The sequence below is a fragment of the Mustela erminea genome, chromosome 18 (genome assembly GCF_009829155.1).
Source record: "Mustela erminea isolate mMusErm1 chromosome 18, mMusErm1.Pri, whole genome shotgun sequence".
Lineage (NCBI taxonomy): Eukaryota > Metazoa > Chordata > Mammalia > Carnivora > Mustelidae > Mustela > Mustela erminea.
This window is the reverse complement of record NC_045631.1, coordinates 46051357-46074987: the sequence shown is the minus strand read 5'-3', so window position 1 is coordinate 46074987 and position 23631 is coordinate 46051357. Positions and strand designations below refer to the sequence as shown.

Below are 23631 nucleotides of genomic sequence, written 5' to 3'. Positions count from 1 at the left end.
GCCACTCCATCACAGATCGCTCCACTGAGTTGTGGAACTGTTCCTCTCATCCCATGGTGTGTGGCCCAACCACAATCTAGAGCCAGTTGAGGGAGCCCAAATGGAGCTTCTGGCCGATAGGTTGAAGGGAGAGCAGGGGTAGGTAGGATGGGAGGGCCTTTGTATTGTTGTTCTTATACTCCCCACCTCTAACCCCAAATCTAGGGCTGTATTTTTCAGTAAGTTTAACTATTTACTGAATTTTTTTTTTAAGATTTATTTATTTGACAGAGATCACAAGTAGGCAGAGAGGGGAGGCAGAGAGAGAAGAAGCAGGCTCCCCACCGAGCAGAGAGCCCGATGCGGGGCTCGATCCCAGGACCCCGGGATCACAACCTGAGCCGAAAGCAGAGGCTTCAACCCACTGAACCACCCAGGTGCCCTATTTGCTGAATTTAAATGAAATATTTATACCTGGCCTTAAATTTAGGAACATGGCTATGGAATCTGGTTTGAAATGTAATGGTTGAAAATATTTTTCAATAAAAAAAAATTAGTTCTAGGGGCACCTGGGTGGCTCAGTGGGTTAAAGCCTCTGCCTTCAGCTCAGGTCGTGATCCCAGGGTCCTGGGATCGAGCCCTGCATCGGGCTCTCCCCTCAGCGGGAGCCTGCTTCTCCCTCTCCCTCTGCCTGCCTCTCTGCCTACTTGTGATCTCTGTCTGTCAAATAAATAAATAAAGTCTTTAAAAAAATATTAGTTGTAAATAAATAAAAGCTTAAAAAAAAAAAAAAAAAAGGATGCCTGGGTGGCTCAGTCGGTGAAGCCACTGCCTTTGGCTCCAGTCATGATCCCAGGGTCTTGGGATCGAGTCCTGCATTGGGCTCCTGGCTCAGTAGGGAGCCTGCTTCTATCTCTGCCTCTGCTTGCCACTCTGCTTGTGAGCTCTCTCTCTCCCCCACCCCGCCACTGACAAATAGATAAATAAAGTCTTCAAAAAAAAATATTAGTTCTGGGGGTGTCCAGGTGGGTTAGATGGTTAAACATCTGCTTTCAGCTCAGGTCATGACTGACTCCCACAATGGGCTCCCAGCTCAGCAGGGAGCCTGTTTCTCCCTTTCCCTCTCCCTCTCTCCCTGCTTGTGTTTTCTCTCTTTCGAATGAATAAATAAAATCTTTAAAACAAATTAGTTCCATTAAGTTAGAACTTGAAAACCTAAGTATTTAAATTAACTAATGTGACATAACCAAAATCTTACCTGTGTCTTCCAGTCTCTTTTATGGAAAAAATAGTTCTCAAAGAAATCCAGAGGCTCCCTTCTCCTTAGCATTTCTAATTTCTGTATGTCTTTGAATGGCTTTCCCATCACCACCCCATCCACATTAGGAAACAATGGAAAGATGGGTATTTTGGAATATGGGCTATCTGAAGGAGGACTGTACCCTTAAAAGATAAAAACAAAAATGGTATTACGAACAATGTAAGAAGAAATTCACATAAAGACATACATGTGGCGCCTCTTTTGCTCTTTGTCTAGTCTTCTGAGTGGCCATGACCCCTCTTTTCACTCTCCTCACCCCCTCCCCATCCACAGATCCTAGGCTTCATCCAGTCTCTAGGCTTCTAGGCTTCTATATCCTCCTGATACAGGTGAAGATGTAGATTTGCTTTCAAATGATGCCTTTGTGACAGAGGCCAGTCACTCGGAATAGGCTGTGGTCTGGCTTCTTTAGCGCTTGACCTCTAGTATTTATTTCTGACTAGTAATATACAAACAAGTCCTTTACAATAATGGGGAGGGGATAAATGGTTCTTACTCTTGATCTCTTCAAGCAATTTAAGTAAATCCTTTTCTTTCATTATTGAGATCCGGGCAGCATTAGCAAAGGCAGCTGTGCTTGAGGCTGGAGGTGTGCAGATGTCGGGCTTCAATCTCCTTTTCCCATAACCCACAGTATAGGGACTCCACGGCATTCCCAATGTGGTATCCTGGAATTTTCTTCGGAAATAGCTAAAAAAAAAGAAAAAAAAAGTAATCCAAGAATGAATAGAAAGTGCTATATAATACTGCTGAAAAAGTGTCTTAGTATTGGACAAAAAGAAAAAATTCTAGTTGCAAGTTATATGCTGAATACACTAATTCTTTTAAAAAAGATTGTTTATTTGAGAGTGAGAGAGAGAGCAAGCGAACAGCGAGTATGAGCGGAAGGGAGGATCAGTAGGAGAAGCTGACTACCGGCTGAGCAGGCAGCCCAATGTGGGGCTTGATCCTTGGAACTCCAGGATTATGACCTGAGATGAAAGCAGACACTTAACCAACTAAGCCAACCAGGCATGCCTCCCCCCCTATGATTTCTTAACTCCCATCTTAACTACCAAATCGAACTCTACCTTTTCAGTCCTGAATTCCCTTGGCCTCACTTTAGCATTTAATTTTGGGGGACGTCTGTCCTGGTTTGGATTTCTCTGTGGCCCGGGCTTCTCTGACTTGACACTCTCCTGGTTCCCTTCTTGATGACTAATGTTTCCTTTGTTGACCCCTCTTTTTCTTTCCATTCCCCAAGGGAATTCCTTACGGTTCTGTCCTCAGTCCTCTGCTTCTTTGTGCCCCCTCCCCAGCCTCGGGGTAGAGAGAAGCGCAGGGTTACGAGGCAGGTTTAGGAGGTCAAATAGGCGGGATTTCTTGATTAGTTAGAGGTGGGGAGTGACAGAGCAGCGGCAGCTGAGGACGCTGGGTCTTCGGTGGTTGGATAAACACAGTGAGATGGTGGACCGTTCCCTGAGATTTGGAGCCCACGTGGAAGAACTGGTGGAAGTGGAGGTGGGTGAAGCAGGACAATTAGGTTTTGACATTTTGAGTTTGAGGTACCTATGGGGCTACCCAGTAGGCAGATGGAAACTCTAGAGGGGAATCTGGGCTACGTACACAGCCTGATCTGTCCCATGCCTTGTTCTCCTTGCCTGTCAGGGGGATGTTGGAAACCATCTCACCGTGTTGAAGTAGTGATTAAATAAGATCATTCAACAGAGAGTTACTGAGTGTATTTTTTTTTTCCTAGACACTAAGGATATAATAGTGAATAAAACAGACAAAAATAATCCTTGCTCTCTTGGAGCTTACATTCTGGCATGAGAAAACACATTACAAACAAAATAAGTAAGTAAATTACATACTACATTAGAAGGTGATAGAGAGTATGGAAAAATAGAGAAGGGGAGACGGGGAATGGTAGGAGGGCTGACTTTTAGATAGGGTGGCCAGAGAAGGCCAGAGAAGGCCAGAGAAGGCCCTACTGAGATGACAACATTTGACAAAGACCCGGGGGTGGTTTTAAAAGGATCATCTGGTGCTGTAGGCGTCAAGGCTTCAGCTAGGCAGAGGGAGTGTTGAGAACAGACTGTGGAGTGGGCAGGTCATGGGGGTGGGAGTCAAAAGGTGCAAGCAGGGAGACCAGTTAGGAGACAGTAATCCAGGAAAAAGCTAAAGCATGTAAAGTGCACACACACAACTCTGCACATAATGCTCAAAAAATGCTGTAGTCAACCACGGGAATACCTATCAAATTCTACCATATCCAGCTCGAGATTGGCTTTCTCGGAAACTAAATGAATGACCTTTGCCACTCATTGGACAGTAATTATGTGATATACTTTGTGTCCTTTCACTTTTGTATATTTCGTAAGTATTTTATATTTACTTATGGCTTTTCTCTCAATTTATATTTTAATTTTCTTAAATGCAAATGCTACATATTAAACACTTGATCTCCTTAGAAACCAGGTATATGAAAAGTAACAACATAATCGTTAACATAATAAAAACACCAACATTGGCTAAGATTTCCCGAGAGGCAGTCTAGGGGGGTGGATAAGAGGATTGGTTCTGGAATCAGACTGTTGTGCTAAAATCTAGACACTATTGCCTCTTGGGCAAGTTACTTAACTACTTATACTGCAGGTTTTTCATCTGTAAAATGAGGATAATAGTGCCCATTAAGGAGATGAGGATTAAAGCAGATAATGTATTTGTTCTATGACTATGCTAGCTACTTTTGCATAATAATAATATTTACTGAGCTCCAGGAATATTTATTGGACCACTTCACCTGTATTATCACATATCCCCACAACTGCCCTATAAAGTAGGTATTATTATTATTTTAAGGCAGGTATTAATATTGTTGTTCCCATTTATTGGTCCCATTTTGTAGGTGAGGAAACCAAGGCTGAGAAGTTAAGCAGTGTTTCAAATTTGTGTATCAACAGCAGGCATTTAATAAAGGCCTTTGAAATGGAATGAAGAATAGAATTTTGTGTACCCGTTGGTTCCACATCTGACAAATATAGGATAGCACAGAGATTATCCACTGAGGATTCTGAAAACATTCTGTATTTTTAAGTCTAAAAGGGGAAGCAGAATGCTTTGAAAGAAGATGAGCCAAGGATATTCACATTATCCTTGAATAATAGCAATTATATTGAATAATAGCAATACTCAATATCTATAATGCAATGATATAAATAGTTTGAGGAAATTTATCTTTCATGGTATTTGCTGGAATAAAGCACATTTGGGTGTGAGAATGTTTCTTCATCCTCTAGTCTCAAGTCCAGTTTGGGCTCTTCTCCAGTCCATAGCTGCTTTGGGAGGTCTAAAATTGCTCTACGTCATCACTGAGTCAAAAGATCTCTTGGGAGCCCCTGGCAGTTACAGCGTGAATGGGAGTGTCTTCCAAACTATATTTCCAAGCCCACCCAAAGTCATCCCTGGAAAAGTCTTACTCTTCTGGGATTTTCTAGCTTAGGGTAAGAGTCTGAACTTTCTTGGCTATCTTAGGCCCTCAGTGGGCCCTAAGATGGTCTGCGGTCAGTCTAACCCTAACCCTAACCCTAACCCTAACCCTAACCCTCACAAGTGCTTCTGAGAAGGCCGATTTTACCCTTCTTTGCCACTTACCTTACTATTTCCATTATAGCCCTTCTGGGTAAAGCTGAAGTCTCTACAAGCTTTGATAGGATTTCAAACAACAGGATCCCTGGGTTGCCGGCTAAATCTAAACATTTCTCCTTTTCTGGAACTATAAGGGGAAAAAAAAATTCAAAGTGGCTTCTGAAAAAAAAATCTGTCAAAAAAGTCATAAGCTGACAGTCTTTTCAGTCTATTTACAAAATTAACACCGAGCCAGGTACTAGAGAGTTATAGAAAAACATTCAAAATTTGTTCTATTGGGTAGAAAGGTCATTTTGATTACTGAACAGACACAATAATCATTAAAAAATGCTTTTAGTTCTATGACTTCTAAGTAAACATTGACTTGTAAGTTAATACATTTAACAAAAACGTGATAAATGTATTAAAGACTATTGTCCCATTCTTCTGGGTAAAGGAATTGCTGATAAACGAGCCTCAGGCTTGCAGGCAAACCCTTGTTACTACAGTAGTACTTGAAGCAGTAGCTTCTGTCTCTTCTAAGGACAGTTCACAGCCTATGAATGAATGTATTTTCGAAAGCACACACAGTATTTGGAATTTGGAATGTATTTACCCCAGAAAACATGATACAAATTGCGGTTAGTTTTTCCATGGTAGACCTTTAAGCTCCTAAACAAACCATCAGAGGACTAATAACAGTAGGTCAAGGACACGTCTACATCACTTATGACCTTGTGTGAGATCATGCTCTCTAGCCTCCAGTCGACTCTACTGTTGTCACACTGAGGGCAGACTTCCTCAGGGTGAGGAAGATATTTTTTAGGAATAGTGAATTATCGATGCCCCAAATTTTCAGGAGAGAGAACATTTTTCTTCTTCTAAAAAATTTTTTTTTTCGTATATAAAGGGAGCACCTCCCAGAGTAGCACATGCACTGGGTGAGGAATATTATAAGAGGGGACCGAATCTCTCTACACTATTCCATGTGTTCCGCATTGGAGACCAAAAAGCAGTGTCTCCTGCAGAAGGACTTGATGTATTTAAGTTAAAATTCTAAAACTGTATCCATTTGCTTGGCAAATACTGTTTTGGAGCTCCTGCCAGTGTACATCTCCCTCACTTGTCCCTGCTCGGAGGCCTAGAGGAATCGTGGTGACTGTGCGGCGAATCGCAGCCACACAAGGGCCACGGTCAGCAGTATCTCTACTCACCCACAGCTTTCAGGAAGCGGTTCTTATCTGTTAGGACTTTTATGAAGTCTGAGAAATTCACCTTCCCGTCTTCTGCAACAGAAATCAAAGGCTCAGAACAAGGATATCAGATGCGTTTTAGTCATCTGATTATATACTAAATAGAAAACGAAAACACACGGGACTGTCTAATACTTAAAGTCAGACCGCACGTTAAGGCTGCCGATGTGCTCAGGAAAGCTCTGGTCTTCTTGAAGTGGTTTTGGCACTATTAGGCGAGTCACCCACAGCCCCCAGAAGCAATCATGGGGTACAAACACCAAACTAGGGGCGCCCAGCCCCTGCAGTCCTATCCACTCACACTTTTTTGCGAGACTTGCGATTTTTGCAAGGAATCCGCTCCTGCTTTCCCACTCCCTTCTTACCTCTGATATTTCTATTGTCCTAAAACCCCCAAATTGTACCCAGTCTCCTATAACTAGGATAGTACTATTAGAGGCAGGTGTGCATGTTTTGAGACAAGACCAGGAAAATTGGGCAGAGTTAGTGGCAACAAGTGACACCTTAATTAACTGGTGACACTGATTCACACATGGAACTTATGCTAATTAAATGGGGCACTGGCCGTCGGGTGGGGAGAGGTGAAGAGGAGATAATTTGCTGACTGTATATTCCATATCAGATCGGGTTATAATCGCTAGGTCCCTATATTCAAAGGAAATATTATCTAAAATTAAAAAAAATAACAACACAAATGCTGTGGCATTTAAAATTCAATATAGGTGGGCTCCATGAATCAAAGGAAGATTTGTACTAACGTGATTCAAATGGAAACAAAGGGCTTGGATTTTCTTGGTAACGTGTCATTTTTTGAAATTGTCAATGCCTTTGTATCTGTTATTTTAAGGCACCCTCCAAAGTGTCCATCACCATAGGTAATCTGAATTTAATGTTGAAATGTGATAATCATTTTTAGTTTCCGCATAGGATTTTTCAAAGAATAGTCTACTTGGTAGCATTAGATTTTTTTTTTTTGCATTAAATTGATTTTGTAACTTATACACATACCGTACTGATATCCTTAAAGAGGAACACATATATGTACTTTTGATAATGAAGTTTATTTCTTTTTTTTTTTAAATTTATTTATTTGATAGACAGAGAGAGATCACAAGTAGGTGGAGAGGCAGGCAGAGAGAAGGGCAAAGCAGGCTCTGCTGAGCAGAGAGCCCGATGTGGGACTCAATCCCAGGACCCTGAGACCATGACCTGAGCCGAAAGCAGAGGCTTAACCCACTGAGCCACCCAGGTGCCCCTTATTTCTGTTTTTATAATCATTGAAAAAAATATGTATTTGTGGGGCACCTGGGTGGCTCAGTGGGTTGGGCCGCTGCCTTCCACTCAGTTCATGATCTCAGGGTCCTGGGATCGAGCCCCGCATCGGGCTCTCTGCTCGGCAGGGAGCCTGCTTCCTCCTCTCTCTCTCTCTGCCTGCCTCTCTGCCTACTTGTGATCGCTCTCTGTCAAATAAATAAATAAAATCTTTAAAAAAATATGTATTTGTAAAAAGCTTTTATGAGAAAATTAATTACAAGTTAAAGTACTCACGATCAATATCAGCACATCTTAATTCATTATAGACATCATGCTTGGTTAGATTCATTCCCAGCTTAGCTAAAGTGCACATCATTCCATGTAAGTCAATACAGCCAGTTTTATCCTTGTTAAAAAAGTTGTAGGCATCTTGGAAGGCTGAGGAAACATAATTAAGTTAGTTGGGCAGTTATTCAAGAGTAAGTACATATTCTAATGGAACTAGGACTGACTATATAGTTGACTGGACATCATATTCTGAAAAGGTATGGAGAGAAAAATGAGTACTTAATAGACATTTCATATAAAGGACAGAGTCCTTCCGTGAGATCTAATTTGGAATAAACTGCGTGGTGGAAAACAAAATACGTTGGTAAAATGGTCTTTGAAAGCTGTCCACACCTTAATTCCTGGAATCTGTGAATGTATTACTTCCATGACAAAAGGGACTTTGCTGATATAATTAAGATGAATTACCGTGGATTACTGAGTGGGCCCAATCTAATCACAGGGTCCCCTGGGCCGCTACAAGCAAGAGAGCTGTGGCAGAAGGAGAGATCAGAGAGATTCAAAGCATGACAAGGACTCTGTTGTTGGTTTGAAGATGGAAGGGACAATGTGACATGGGACAGAGATAGCCATAAGGGGCTGAGAGAGGCTCCTGGTTGGCAGCTAGTAAGGAAGTGGGACTTTAGCCCTAGAACCACAAGGAATTAGGTTCCATCAAGAACCCGAACAAGCTTGGAAGCAGGTTTTCCTTCAGAGTGCCTCTTTTTTTTCAAAGACTTTATTTATTTGTCAGAAAAGAGAGAGAGAGAGAGAAAGAGAGAGAGAGAGGGAGAGAGAGAGAGAAAGCGCACAAGCAGGGGGAGGGGCAGGCAGAGGGAGAAGCAGGCTCCCTGTTGAGCAAAAAAGCCCAATGTAGGACTCAATCCCAGGACTCTGGGAACGTGATCTAAGCTGAATGCAGATGCTTAACCAACCGAGTCACCCAAGCATTCCCCTTCAAAGCCTCTTGATAAAAAGCCAGGCTGGCCAGTTCCTTCACTTTGACCTTGGAAGACTGGGAGAAGAAGAACTAGTCCAGCCCACCTGGACTTCTGGTCCACAGAACTGGGAGATAATAAAATTGTTTTGTTTTAAGCTGCTAAGTTTGTGGCAATTCGTTATGGCAGCAACAGAAAACTGATGCACTACAATGGACCCAAATTATATGTAGGTGAATGTTTTGAATAGACTCAATGTTTTTTTCTAAGACATATGCAGGGTATTAACTGGAGCCCAAATTAGACCTGTATTTTCTTTTCTTTTCTTTTTTTTAAAAATATTTTATTTATTTTTATTTGACAGAGATCACAAGTAGGTACTGAGGTAGGCAGAGAGAGAGCTGGGGGGCGGGGTAGAAGCAGGCTCCCTGCTGAGCAGAGAGCCCGTATGGGGCTCGATCCCAGGATCCCAAGATCATGACCTGAGCTGAAGGAGAGGCTTTAACCCACTGAGCCACCCAGGCACCCCTAGACATGTATTTCCTAAAATTTGTGAATGACGAAATACACCCAGAACAAAGTATATCTCAAAGGGCACCAGAAGAAAACTCATTTCATGTCAACATTCGAGTGTTAGCATCTGGATGTGTGAGAGTGATTTGCTCTGTAGAGATCTAATGATAGCCTTATGAGGGTGTGAATGGGTAATATCTTTCTCCCTTGGTTGAAGACAGGCTTCTCTAGGGCTGGAGCCGTCTCTGACTTGTTTCTAATTCTCCCCAGTATTTCTAGCCTGTTAGAGTTAAGAGTATGCCTTCTATGTGCCAGGGGCTGCCCCCAGTGCTAGGGTGCATGAGTGCAGACAGAGATCTCTGCCCTTGTATGGATGCAATGAATAGGGAAATTGGATTGCATGTTAGAAGGTTAGAAGATGTAAGTGCTCTGCAAAAAAGACGAAGTAATGGAGTTGGGGGGGATGGGAGTTCTAGGGTTTGAGGGGCAGGTTGCTGTATTACAGAGCTGAGATCGGAGCAAAGACTTGATGGGGGTGAGGGAGTGGATTTCTTGGAGAGGAGAGGGCCAGACAGAGGGAAGAGCTAGAGCAAAGGCACTAAGGGGAAAGGGCCCGGCATGTTCCAGGAACAGCGAAGAGGGTAGTGAGGCTGGAGCAGAGTGAGCAGCAGCAGCAGAGTAAGAGAGGTCAGAAAGGTAATGTGTGTGTGTATGTGCATGCGTGTGCATGCTAATGTTTAACAATTTAAATTCTATTTTATTTTTGCAAAATTTGTTTTTTTTTAAAGATTTTATTTATTTATCAGAGAGAGAGAGGGGGAGAGAGCGAGCACAGGCAGACAGAATGGCAGGCAGAGGCAGAGGGAGAAGCAGGCTCCCTGCCGAGCAAGAAGCCCGATGCGGAACTCGATCCCAGGACGCTGGGATCATGATCTGAGCCAAAGGCAGCTGCTTAACCAACTGAGCCACCCAGGCGTCCCTTATTATTTGTTTTTAAAAGGTTTTAGAAGAGAATGAGCACAGAGCACAAGTCGGGGAGGGGAGCAGAGTGAGAAGCAGACTCCACACTGAGCAGCCCGATGCGGGGCTCGATCCCAGGACCCCAAGATCACGACCTGAGCCAAAGGTAGCCACTTAACTGACTGAGCCACCCAGGGGCCCCTTAAATTTTATTTTAGATTGGTTTTGGATATAGTTGCTAAGATAGCCTAGAGAATTTGCAGGTCCCTCATCCAGTTTCCCCTAATGTTAGCACCTTACATTACCGTGGCACATTTACTGCATTTAAGAAGCCAGCATTGGTGTAGTGCTCTCAACTAAACTGTAGACATTGATCAGGTTTCATCAGTTTTTCTCTAAGGCCCTTTTTCTTTTCCAGGATCCCATCTAGGATGCCATATTACATTTAGTTGTCACATCTTTTTAGCCTCTTTTCTGTAACAGTTTCTCAGACTTTTCTTGTTTTGGGTGACCTTGACAGTTTTGAGGAATATTATTCAGGTATTTTGTGGAAGTCCTTCAATTTGGGATTTTCTCATGGTTAGCCTGAGATGATGGATTTTTGGAAAGAAGGTGACCAAAGTGAAGTACCACTCTCATCATCATATCAAGGCTACGTATTGCCAAAGTGACTTATCACCGATGATGTTTATCTTGATTACCTGACTGAGGGAGTGTTTGTCAGGGTTTTACACTGTAAAGAAACTTCCCTCCTTTCCATATTTTACTCTTTGGAAGCAAGTCACTAAGGGAAGTCCAGACTCAAGGGACAGAGGGCTGGGGACAGGGGGATTTACCTTCCACCTCCTGGAGGAGGTAGTATCTCCATGCGTTATTTGGAATTCTCTTGTAAGAGAGATTTGTCTCTTCTTCATTAAAAAATTAAGTCATTTATTGCTGTCAGTATGGACTTGCAGGTACTTATTTTGTACTTGGAGTTATGACCCAATACTATCTTATTTATTGTATTTTTGTTGCCCAAATTGCTCCAGCTTTCACATTGTGAACGCGCTGAGGTTGGCTTCTGCATCCCTTTGAGAGGCTCTTGTGTCCTATTGTTTTTTGAGCGCCCCCTTCCTTTCTGTCACTAGATGTCCCAGGTTTGTCTTGTTATCCCTGCCTGGGCCCTAGAATTGGCCGTTTATCCAAGCAACTCTGCTTCTTTCACAGGAGGCTGGCGTTAGAAGTCCTGATCTGGGGGCCGGGTCTGCGTGCTGCTGCGGGGGTGTCACAGCCTCTAAGTCCTCTCAGCAGACAGAGCTAGGAAGTATGTGCGTGAATACTAACGCATGTATACACACGTGCATTTACTCCTTGAGCCATCCATCTGTATCCATATGAAGTCAAACCTGAGTTCACATGAGTTCTGAGATATTCATGTCTCAGACGCAAGCCAGTACCAGTGGTTCACTTTGGCCTTCTCCCCTTATCTGTAACTGCCCACTCCAGCAGTGGGAAGCTTGGCTCCCAGCATCCACCAACCATCTACTGAGTTATTCATCCTAGCAGACATGTATAACAGCTTCAGAATTGTTATGCTGTCCTCCTAATGAGAAACAACTGTACTGGCCAGAGTACGTGGTTTATGTATAGATCCTTTGGTGTTTGGTCTTAAGAGTTTCTAGTCAAAACACCATTTTCGAAGTTCCTGAGGTCAGCTCCTTCTCTTACTCGCACACGACTCATGACTTAACAAGATCACTCTGGCTTTTGTTAGAGAAACAGACTTTTGTAAGGGTTTGGGTAGAAGAATGGAGATTAGTTTTGGGGGCTGTTTTGGGTGAGCAGCAATGTGCCTCAGACCATGATTGTAGCACAGGTGGTAGGAATTGGCTGCTTCTAGATATATGTTAAAGGTACAGCCAATGAGATCTCCTGATGCACTGACAGGTAGGTTGAGTCAGAAGACTCAAGGATGTCTCCAAGATTTCTTCCAGAGCAGCGAAAGGAGATGCCGAAGGCTGTGGGTAGAGCGTGTTTTAAGAGTAAGAGGATGTGGGGAAGAGACACTGTTTGGTGCGTGTGGCAGTTCAGTTTGGGGAGATGAAAATGTCTGAAGGTGGATGTGGTGACGGCTGTAGAACTTGTGAACATATTTAATGCACTGACCTGAACATATATACTTGAAAATGGTTAAAGTTGTATTTTTTAAAAAATATTTAATTTATTTATTTGAGAGAGGCAGAGAGCGAGTATGAGCATGGAGAGAGGCAGGCAAAGGGAGAAGCAGATTCCCTGATGAGCAGGGAGCCCGATGTGGGACTTGATCCCAGGACCCTGGGATGATGATCTGAGCCGAAGGCAGATGCTTAACTGACTGAGCCACTCAGGTGCCCCTAAAATTGTAATTTTTATGTTACATGTATTTTATCACAATAAAATGAGTATGAGGAGCACATCAGGAGTTCCGTTTGGACATGCTGATTTTGGGTGTCTATTAGACATACAGTTGGAGGTGTCGAGGAGGCAATCAGATATGAGCTTGGAGCTGGGGAGAGAGGCGTGGGCTAGACATATACACTTGAGATTTGTTAGCATATAGTGTTTAAAACCTGTTCCTTCCTCAGAAACCACAGGAAAGGCTCTTGCCCACTTCCCCCTACTTGCCTCCTGACTGACTATGGTGCTTTGCCTCTTATTTCTAGAGATCTATGAACATAAAATACTTCTTCCTCTTTGACAGTCATTTCTGTGTCTGTATGTCTGATAATACCTGATTAAAATAGATCCTGGGTCGGGGGTCGCCGGGGTAGCTTGGTGGGTTGAGCGTCTGACTCTTGGTTTTGGTTCAAGTCTCAGGGTGGTGGGATTGAGCTCGGTGTCAGTCTCTATGCTCAACATGGAGTCAGCTGGAGATTCTCTCCCTCTGTGTACCCCCCTCTCCCTCTTAAATAAAATAAATACAATCTTAAAAAAAAAAAAGATCCTGGGAACCCTTAATACAAGCACCAATGGGGGCGCCTGGGTGGCTCAGTGGGTTAAGCCTCTGCCTTCGGTCAGGTCATGATTTCAGGGTCCTGGGATCCAGCCCCAAGTTGGGCTCTCTGCTCAGCAGGGAGCCTACTTCCCCCTCTCCCTCTGCCTGCTTCTCTGCCTACTTGTGATCTCTCTCTATGTCAAATAAATAAATAAAATAAAAATCTTAAAAAAAATACAAGCACCAATGTATATGAACTTGGTGGAACTTTACAATTTTAGAAGGCTGTAAACTTATTATTAAGACATTTAGCTTAGTTTAACAATAAAAAATGCTATTCTGATTTTGATAATCTTTTGTGTTTTTTAAGCCAGCTTTCCCAGCAATATAGGTGATTCTTAAATTTCTGTTTTGTTTTCAGTTGGTTCCAAACTTGGAGGGGTGATGCACTAGCCTTCCAGAACCCAAACACAGCCATGCTTGACTTTCTCTCTTTCCTTCTTTTCTTTACTTCTTTCTTTCCTTTTTTTTTTTTTCCTGTTTCTTTTTTCCAGGGAGTCATGTTTTCCCTTTCCTTTGGGCCTTTACAGATTCCACTCTTTCTTCCCAGAACACTTCTTTTGCACTCTTTGCCTCCTACTTATTATCCCACCTTCTCTGGGACTCCCCTCTAACCCTCCCAAACCAAGTCAGGTTTTTCTTTTATGCTCCTGAAATACTTTATACTTCCCCATCATAACTTGTGTTATACTGTGATTTAAATGTTTCACTCAAAAATTCATGGTTTAGGGCGCCTGGGTGGCTCAGTGGGTTAAGCCACTGCTTTTGGCTCGGGTCATGGTCTCAGGGTCCTGGGATCGAGTCCCGTGTCGGGCTCTCTGCTCAGCAGGGAGCCTGCTTCCCTCTCTCTCTCTCTGCCTGCCACTCTGTCTGCTTGTGATCTCTGTCTGTCAAACAAATAAATAAATAAAATCTTTAAAAAAAAAATTCATGGTTTAATGGCCTGACTTCCCTGAAGGATTCCTTATCAGGGCAGTGACCATGTCTGACTTGTTACTTGTTATGTTTCCCATGCTTGGTATACTGTGGGCTTTAAATAAATATTTGCTGTTTGGACTAATAAACTACAGCCAGTATAGCTATTTATACTGCCCCATTATTTGATTTCTATTTGACTTTGCATTTGTTCTTTTGTATGCTCATGAGTTCTTATTTGAATAAAAATATTTGACCAGGATTATCCAAATCCTAGGAAGATGTCTGTTTGACAGTAGTCCCTCTTCCTTCTCACAAGTTAGACATTGAATTAGAACGTTTGCTCTCAAAAAGCAGAGTTGTACAGATAGCTCTCGAAACTGCAGATCTCTCTTAGAGAAGAAAACGGTCAGATTTATCAAGGGGCATTAGTCGATGCTTTCATCTGAGGGATTATCGTCATTACCTTGCATTTGTGAAGCATTCAGCTTCTTTTCTTTGCTTTGGCAGGGGAGAGATCCTGGTAAATCTTTATCCCTGAACAAAAGACATGAAAAGATTCAATACATACATGAAACCTGCAAATATTAGTTCTATTCATCAGTTTTTGCTGAATGGAATGGCTGTAAGCATCACAATATATCCAGAGTCTCACCTCCTAAGGGACCTGTTACTGTCACCTGTCAATAGTTACAGGAGGGACAGTGAGGAAATGCTGGCCAGTGAGGTCCACATCTGCCCTATACTTGTCCATTCCTCTTAAAATATATGATTTTCTCCATTTTACAAAAGAGGAAACTGAATCTCAGAGGGATTAAATAACTTGTCCCAAATTGCACAAATAACAGGTGAAAGTCATGGGATTCAAACTCAGGCTTATATGACTCCAAAGCTCAAGGACATAAGCCCTACACTATTCCAATTGCTAGAAATAGAAGTTGTTTCAAATTTTTAAGTGGATTAAATACTCTTACAGTGAATATCCTGAAAGCTTTGTAATGATATTTATCTTATGACTTTAACTGCTAAACTATATTTTTACCAGCATATTAGATAGAGGTAGATATATCTACAACTATATCTATAACTTATATAGCATCTATGTATGTATCAGCTATCTATCATCTGCCTGTCTATCTATTTATCTGTCGTCTGAGACAGAGAGGACTTCTGGAAAGTCTGGAACCCTGGGTGACTTTTCATTTTCTCAGAAAAAATCTGGAAAAAGAGAGAATGTATTAATACTTTGGGTGTATTTTGTATAGATCTGCAGGAGGAGATCTCCTGCAGTTTAGGAACATAAAAATATATTATGCAAAACTGAGTTTGCTTATAATATGGTCATTTACAAGTAGACTTAAGTAATCATGATTTTAGAAATTAATTTAAAAAATATTAAGCTTTGGTACTAAACTGAAAATTTTAACATGGAATCTCTGAGTTTTTGTTTTTACAAGAAGCAGTTAAAAAAGCGAAGCAGGAAGAAATACTAAACATGGTGCACTTAAAAAGTTATGGTTTATGAATTTAGTATCCTCTAGAGTATCTAGTAGGTTCAACTCATTTTCAAAGATGGACCTAGTAAAATTGAGGTGATAAGGTCTCAAAATGCACCATTCCTTTTCGACATGGAATTTTACCTAATTAGTCTTATTTTCTCTGTTTTTACTAACACTGATTTCTTCTGCTGATGTTTCTGTTCGAATCACCTCTCTGAACTTCTGAAAACTCAAGCTGGCCCTTACTCAGATACGTTATTTTATATTTGCTGTATGTCTAAATATAAACAAATTTCTTTTGCATGATATAAAAGTGCAATAGATGGAGAAATATGGAGTTCTGAAGAAGCAAGAGGAAAGTAGCAGGCCAGGCAGTATGAAGTCTTTATTAGCTACATTAAAAAAAAACGGATACTCCTGGCAGAATTTCAAATCATATCTTGGCTCACACAATCTTTCTATTTTATAATGTTTCAAAGGTTTGAAGTACCTTAGATTTGGAATGAGCTCAGTCTAGTCTCTCATCTCATGTAGGAATTCCCTCCATGTGTGGTATTGTCAGGTCTTTGCTTGACTACTTTCAATGACAAGGATGTCACTAGAGAGACAGCTTGTAATGCAGGGTAAGGGAACAATGAGATCAAGGGATTTGGCGGCTGTAAGGTTTTCTTACCCACATCCCTGGAAAAAGGTCAGAATCTATTCTTGTAGCAGTGGCACAATCAAGGGCTCTAGGGGAAAATCCTCTTAAAGTTGTCCAGAAAATGGATGTTTTGAAAGAGAAGAGAGGCTTTTCTTCTTATGCTTTGATAAAATATAGATCAGGATCTTATTTTCCGTCATTAGTGGCTTTGGTTTATTGGAATTTGTAGTTATCAGGCTGAGAAAAAAGCTAGTATTAATGTCACAGGCAAATCTCCCTTCTCAGTTTTAGCTCAAGGTTAGTCATGACTAACCAAGATTTCGTTTTACTGGCTGTATTTGAGCTATAGACCATTTTTCTTTACTGACTTGTTTAGGAGATTAGGTCTTCTTCCTGATCTTCTAACTTCATTCTCCTTTAAATTGGCACTCAAAATATCTTAATGTATTACTGACAACTTCTTAAGCCCTCCAGGATATTCTGATCCCCTACACAAAAATTCCCTCTCAATCGGGGGAATAGGAAAGAGAACTTTTTGTTTCTTCAACCTAAAAGGATACATATTCTTTTCTTTTCATAAAAAAACCCCTTTATCTTCAATTCATATATTTGGTTTTATAACTAAATTTATCACAGGGTACTTGAAGAGCCTTCTAACTTGTTTACTCATAGCCTTTATGGGTATTTAAAATATTTATCACCTTAATAATTCTTCACCTTAATCTATTCGAGGCACCTAAGGCTCAGTCAGTTGGGTGTCTGACTCCTGATTTTGGCTCAGGTCCTGATCTCAGGGTGATGAGATCAAGCTCTGAGTTGGGCTCTATGCTCAGAGCAGAGTTGGCTTGAAATTCTCTTTCCTCTCCCTCTGCCCCTCCCCCTGCTCATGCATGCATGTTCTCTCTTTCTCAAAACTAGGTAAAAGATTTTTATTTATTTGTGAGAGAGAGAGAGAGAGTGAGAGAGAGACAGAGAGATCACAAACAGGAGGGGTGGCAGGCAGAGGAAGCAGTAGTAGGCTCCCTGCTGAACAAGGAGGTCAATCCCAGGACCTTAGGATCATGACCTGAGCTGAAGATGGACACATAACAGACTTGACCCACTAGGTGTCCCTAAATAAGTAAAATCTGAAGGAAAAAAAAAATCTTTACCTTAATCTATCACCTGAATACATTCATTACTTACCTCTTGCCACGGGAGCTGGGTACTTTAGTTAGAGGATTCAGCTTAAGTTTTGCTTTGATGTCAGAAACTGCCATGGGGCCAATAACTCTGTCTGGAATTCAGATACAAATAGGATCAAATAACAGATTAATTCTTCTATTTTCTTTTGCAAATTTCCTAGCTCAAGATCTAGAGTTTGAAGTCCAGAGCCTTGAGGAATGGTTATATGCGCAAATTCAAGTTAGAGGTGTGTGCAAAGTTGGAAGGCCGTGTGGAAGGACTGCTTCACTGCCCCAAGATCTCTAAGCAAAATGTCTTATGTCTCCCCCCTTCAAATAATGTCATTCTAATCATATATAAAAATAAGCGATACCATTGGACATAGATAAAGCATCCTGGAAATATGTACAAAAACTTATTTAAATAACTTGAAATAAAGACAAAATTTATTTCTGAAATCAGTAGACCATTTCATGTTATAATCGACAGAGAGTAAAATGTTACAGCGTCTTTAAAATATTTACCTGATTGTTTATGTCTTGGATATCTGCCTGGTAATAAACAGATTTTTCAGAATTTCCTTCTGGGAAGTCCGGCCCTGCCCTGTCAGTTCTTACGAACTCACTGTGTGGGAACACATTTGGTAGGAGCAGAGGTGGGATACAATGCCGTTTTGCTAGCCTAGACCTTCCTGGATGGACTTTTAACCACTAGAGCCTCCCTAGTCCTCCCTTTCCACTTCAGCCGCCTATGGACTAGAAGATGGGTTGGTAAGGCTTCCCCCTTTTGTTTATTTATTTATTTTTTAAAGACAAATGTATTTTATTTATTTATTTATTTGACAGAGAGAGATCACAAGTAGGCAGAGAGGCAGGCAGAGAGAGAGGAGGAAGCAGGCTCCATGCTGAGCAGAGAGCCTGATGCAGGACTCGATCCCAGGACCCTAAGATCGTGACCTGAGCTGAAGGCAGAGGCTTAACCCACTGAGCCACCCAGGTGCCCCAGGCTTCCCCCTTTTATTGTTGGTTTTACTTCTCCAATTACAATTTTCAAAGTGTAGACTGTACTAGGTGGTTCACTGACAAGAATACTGGGTTACTGATTTAGGAATGATAGACAAATACTATGAAACCACAAAGAAAATGACTTTGAATGTGTGATTATAGTTTGGTCCATTTTCCTATGTCTTCACCTCAGAGCCTAGAAAGCCAGTTGTTTCTAAACAACTCAGTTACATGTGTTCAAAATCTGGAAACCTACCACAGAGCTGGGGACTCCGGAGGGGCTCAATAACTTAGGCACTTGAAAGGTGCTGTGAAATCATCCTCAGGGCGCAAAACAATCATTACTTAAAACAAACAAACAAACAAACAAACAAACAAACTACCTTAAATCTCTCATAGAGACAATTGGTTTTAAAAAAAAAAAAAAAGGACTCAGCATTGATTCCTACAAAATCCAGATATTTGCCTACTTTTAAGCCACGCTACCTACCACTTCTGGGCTTCAATCAGATCAAGAATCCAATAAAGGGTTTGTTCCATCATACAACTGTGACCTCATTCACTTCTCAGGCTCAGGCCCAGGTGAGAATGACCTATAACCTCCTTCCAGCTCTAGAGCAACCATGTTTTCAATGTGGTCTATCTAGCACCCTTGAGGGATGTGTGAGTGTGAGAACACTTTGACACTGTGGGAATTTCAGGGAAGGGGGAGTTTTTTTGTTTTTGTTTTAATTCTGTATTAATATATTTCCATGTTAAACATTAGTGAGTTCGGGGTGCCTGGGTGGCTCAGTGGGTTAATGCCTCTGCCTTCGGCTCGGGTCATGATCTCGGCGTCCTGGGATCGGGCCCCACATCGGGCTCTCTGCTCAGCAGGGAGCCTGCTTCCCCCTCTCTTTCTGTCTGCCTCTCTGACTCCTTGTGATCTCTGTCTGTCAAATAAATAAATAAAATCTTAAAAAAAAATTAGTGAGTTGGAAGTTGTTCAAATGAAAAATTTTACTCAAATGCCTTGATTTCATTAATTGCTTAAGCCTAGGGAGAAGGACAAAAATACCCCAAACTCTCATAGGTTTGCAGACTATATAGTAGTATTGGAAAGAGTGATTTAAAAAGAGCAATTAAATAAAGATTATGATTGCTTTAATTAGAAACTTTAATATTCAAGATCTCACAGGTTTCATGGCATTGTAAATCATCTTGCATAGGAGTTAGGCATGTCCTTAGTCTTCATCATGGCCAAGCATAGATGCCTTTGGCACCCAAGGTTTAGCTTGAGCCCCCCAAATTGCTTCAGGCCTCACTTAGTAGCAGTTCTAGAGGCTTTATATTCCTGCTCTTAGAGTTTGTTTACTGTGAGCATAGTTTGACATTTCTCTAGTCTTTCTGAACTTGGTGCATTGCCTCCTATTCTGCTTTGGGATACAAAGGGAAAGAAAATGATGGTTTGATTTACAGATGGATTAAACAAGTATTTAATAAGGGCCAACTATGTTAGGGCCTACCAAGATTAAAATGGGAATAATGGCAGCTTCTATTGGATGGATCATTGAGAAATAAGTTAATATTATTATTTTAATTATTAATACTTCAAATTGTGGTAAAAAATACATAAAATTTATGATCTTAACCATTTTAAGCATACAGTTTAGTACCATTAAGTATATTCCCATTGCATGCAACCAATCTCCAGGACTTTTTTATCTTGCAAAAACAAGTCTCTAACCTTCATTAAACAATAGCTCACCATGTACCCCCTCCATCAATCACCGGCAACCATCATTTTATTTTGTATGAATCTGACTTTAGAGATCTCATAAAAGTGGAATCACACAGTATTTCTCTTTTTGTGACGGGCTTATTTCACTTAGTTAATATCCTCAAAGTTCATCCATGTTATAACCTGTGTCAGAATTTCCTTCTTTTTTAAGTGTGAATAATATTTGATTATATGTACCACATTTTATCTATCCCTTTGTCTGCCAATGGACACTTGAGTTGCTTTCACCTTTTGGCTACGGCGAATAATGTTGCTATGACACACCGGTATACAAATACCTCTTTGAGACCTTGCTTTCAATCTTTTGGATATACCCAGAAGTGGAATTGCTGGATCACACAATAATTCTATTTTTAATTTTTTGAAGAAATGTTGTTTTCCATAGTGGCCACCATTTTACATTCCCACCAACAGTGTACAAGGGTTCTAATTTCTCCATATCCTCTTCTGTTTTTTGACAGTAAAACAAACAAAAAACCGCCCACCCTATTGGGTGTGAGGTGATATATCTCAATGTGATTTCAATTTACATTTCCCTAATGATTAGTAATGTTGAGTATCTCTCTCTTTTTTTTAAGAGTTTATTTATTCATTTGACAGATAGAGATCACAAGTAGGCAGAGAGGCAGGCAGAGAGAGAGGAGGAAGCAGGCTCCACGCCAAGCAGTCTAGAGCCTGATGTGGGGCTTGATCCCAGGACCCCGGGACCACGACCTATGCGGAAGGCAGAGGCTTTAACCCACTGAGCCACCCAGGCACCCCAGTATCTCTCTCTTTTTAAAAAAGATTTATTTATTTATTTTAGAGAGAGCGCATTTGAGGAGGGGAAGGGACAGACGGATGGGGAGATAGAGAAAGAATACTCAAGCAGATTCCCTGTTGAGCGGGGAACCTGACCTGGGGCTTGATCTCAGGGCCCTGAGATCATGAACTGAGAAATCGAGAGCCAGTCACTCAACTAACTGAGCCATCAAGGCACCCCGAGTATCTTTTTATATGCTCGCTGGCTATTGCATATTTTTTGTGGAAAACTGTCTATTCAGTTCTTTTGCCCACTTTTTTTTTATGTTCTTACTGTTGAGTTGTAGAAGTTCTTTATATATTCCAGATATTAAGCCCTTATTATTTAAAATATTTGTAAATATTGTCTTCCATTCTGTAGGATGCCTTTTCAGTCTGTTGATTATGTTATTTGTTGCACAGCAGTTTTAGATTTTTATGTAGTCAAGTTTATTTATTTTTGCTTTTGTTGCCTGTGCTTTTGGTGTCATATCCAAGGGATCATTCCCAAACCCAAAGTCATGAAGCTCTTCTCCTATGTTTTCTTCTAAGAGTTTACTGTTTTAGGTCTTATGTGTAGGGAGAAGTAGAACTGTAATGTGTAGCACTGAGGGAAGAGCAGTTTAGAGTGAAGGAAGACCAAAAGCAGGCAGAATAATCACAAAGATTAGGAGATGAGGAACAGTGCAGACCCAGTAGAGGACAGGATTACACAAAGTGAGGTAGTGGAAACTAAAAAGATTAGGTATGATGGGTTGGGCTTGGTAAACAGAACAGAGATTGAGAATTTGATCCTTATACAAGTTTCTTTTGGCTTACAGAGCATTTAAAAACTTGAATTTCATAAGTGAAAACATGGATAAATTAAAACTTACCAGTTTAGAACTTTGCGTGAAAAACCCAAAGATCAGAACACAGGGCTCACTTTCTGGTGCAGCAGTAATTGGTTGGAGCAGAACAACTGTCACTCTTTTAGCTGAAACCCTAAGATTCCTGATTGCCATAGTCCCCATTATTTATTTTTTTTTTTAGTTTCTTGTATCAGCCATGTTACTCATTTAATCTGGTTTTAAAATTAAATTTTATTTTTTAAGACACATGCACATCTTCATTGTTAAGGTAAGGCAATCTGGTCTTTATTAGCACTGGCTAGAATCCTGAAGATATTTGAGTAGGAATGTTGAATGAATATAGCTGTTTTTGATTGGAATTAATTCACCCATATTACTCTAATAGTTGTCTAGGCTCATATTCTCTTCTGACCTTATGAAGAATAGAAAGGAAATGAATATCCGATATAAGGCTTCTTCCTATGCAGTACTGTTTTGCTAAAGGAAAAAAGCCTCATGACAGAAGATTGTGTCTCAGCGTGATTTATAATTTGTAAGTCCGGAAAACCCAATATCTAATGTCTAATTCATCTTGTGAAGTTAAAGATATATGAGCCTCAAGGAGAAGATAATCTCACAAATTCTGTCATTTACCAGATTGATGGAACTGAACTTTTCAGAATTTAAAAAAAAAATGTAGCTACCTCCCTCCCTGTTAGAGATACTGCCCCAGTAGGCCAATTTCTTTATAGGAAGGTTCCTTCCCTTCTCTCCCTGGCTGTTTTGCTTTCACTGAGCATAAGCACCTTGAGGTTGAAAGCTCAAGGTTGTATGACAGAATCATAAGAGGTGTTCGGTGAATGACTGGAGAAAGGCAAGATGTTCCTTCCTTTTTAGGCAGAGATACTGTGCTTCATCATTAATCCCACCTCTTTGGCTTTTTTCAGCCTTTTAACATCTAGAAATCAACAGGGTAAGTTAGGAACTATTTCCAACTTCAACTCTGGTAATCTGGGTAGGTAAAATCCTCTGGGATGGCCTAATCCTGATGAGCCCCAATACCTCTCTTGCTCCCTCCTGACTAATCTAGATTAATGAAAATGGAAATATTTGCAAAAATAGAAGGGCTTACTCTTCTTTATAAAATACTACTTTAGTTATTACTCCTTTTGACCAAGAGGTATAATTTAAAAATTTATGTACACCAACATGGTTAGTTTGTTGAGCAGCAACAGTGAAAATACCTAGCAATACACACTTACCCACACACCATTCAAACAAGGCATGGAGTGTAAGGGTGTGAGGGGGATTATAAGAATCAACATATGTAGGCAATAGGAGGAAAATATAAAATAGGAGGAAAATATAAAATATATTCTTCCTTATTGGTTTATTCTCAAGAATCAATCCAAAGTACCAGAAAATTTCACCAGCACCAACTTTATAGCAAGTTTTAATATTACTGAAAGCCATTAAGTAGTCTGTTTATCTATCTATCTATCTATCTATCTATCTATTATCTATCTATCTATCTATCTATCTATCTATCTATCTATCTGAATGAGAGAGAGAGTGAGCACAAGCAGAGGGAGAAGCAGGCTCCCTCTTGAGCAAGGAACCAACTTGGGACTCGATCCCAGGACCTTAGGATCCTGACCTGAACCGAAGGCAGCTGCCCAACCAGCTGAGCCACCCAGGCATCCCAATACTCTGATTTTTAAAAAAGATTTTATTTATTTGAGATAGAGAGCGAGGGGGCAAGATAGCATGAAAGGGGAGGCAGAGGGAGAGGGAGAAGTAGGCTCCCCGCTGAGCAGGGAGCCTGATGTGGGGTGATCTCAGGACC

The 23631-nt window shown here is 41.0% G+C and overlaps 1 protein-coding gene across 10 annotated transcripts in view; it reads right to left on the bottom strand.

Moving 5' to 3' along the window:
- Positions 1 to 23631, bottom strand: part of EFCAB3 (EF-hand calcium binding domain 3) — a 208997-nt gene that overhangs the window by 9303 nt on the left and 176063 nt on the right. For 8 of the 10 annotated variants that reach the window (XM_032320145.1, XM_032320147.1, XM_032320146.1 and 5 more), the window contains 7 exons: positions 17413 to 17503; positions 14552 to 14622; positions 7711 to 7854; positions 6124 to 6195; positions 4937 to 5057; positions 1797 to 1990; positions 1238 to 1422 (listed from right to left, as the gene is read on the bottom strand). In XM_032320145.1, the coding sequence (XP_032176036.1) occupies positions 1238 to 1422; positions 1797 to 1990; positions 4937 to 5057; positions 6124 to 6195; positions 7711 to 7854; positions 14552 to 14622; positions 17413 to 17503 (878 nt within the window). Of the gene's footprint in view, positions 1 to 1237; positions 1423 to 1796; positions 1991 to 4936; positions 5058 to 6123; positions 6196 to 7710; positions 7855 to 14551; positions 14623 to 17412; positions 17504 to 18651; positions 18907 to 23631 lie in introns of those variants that run through there. The other 2 variants (XM_032320156.1, XM_032320155.1) reach the window with 2 other exon arrangements.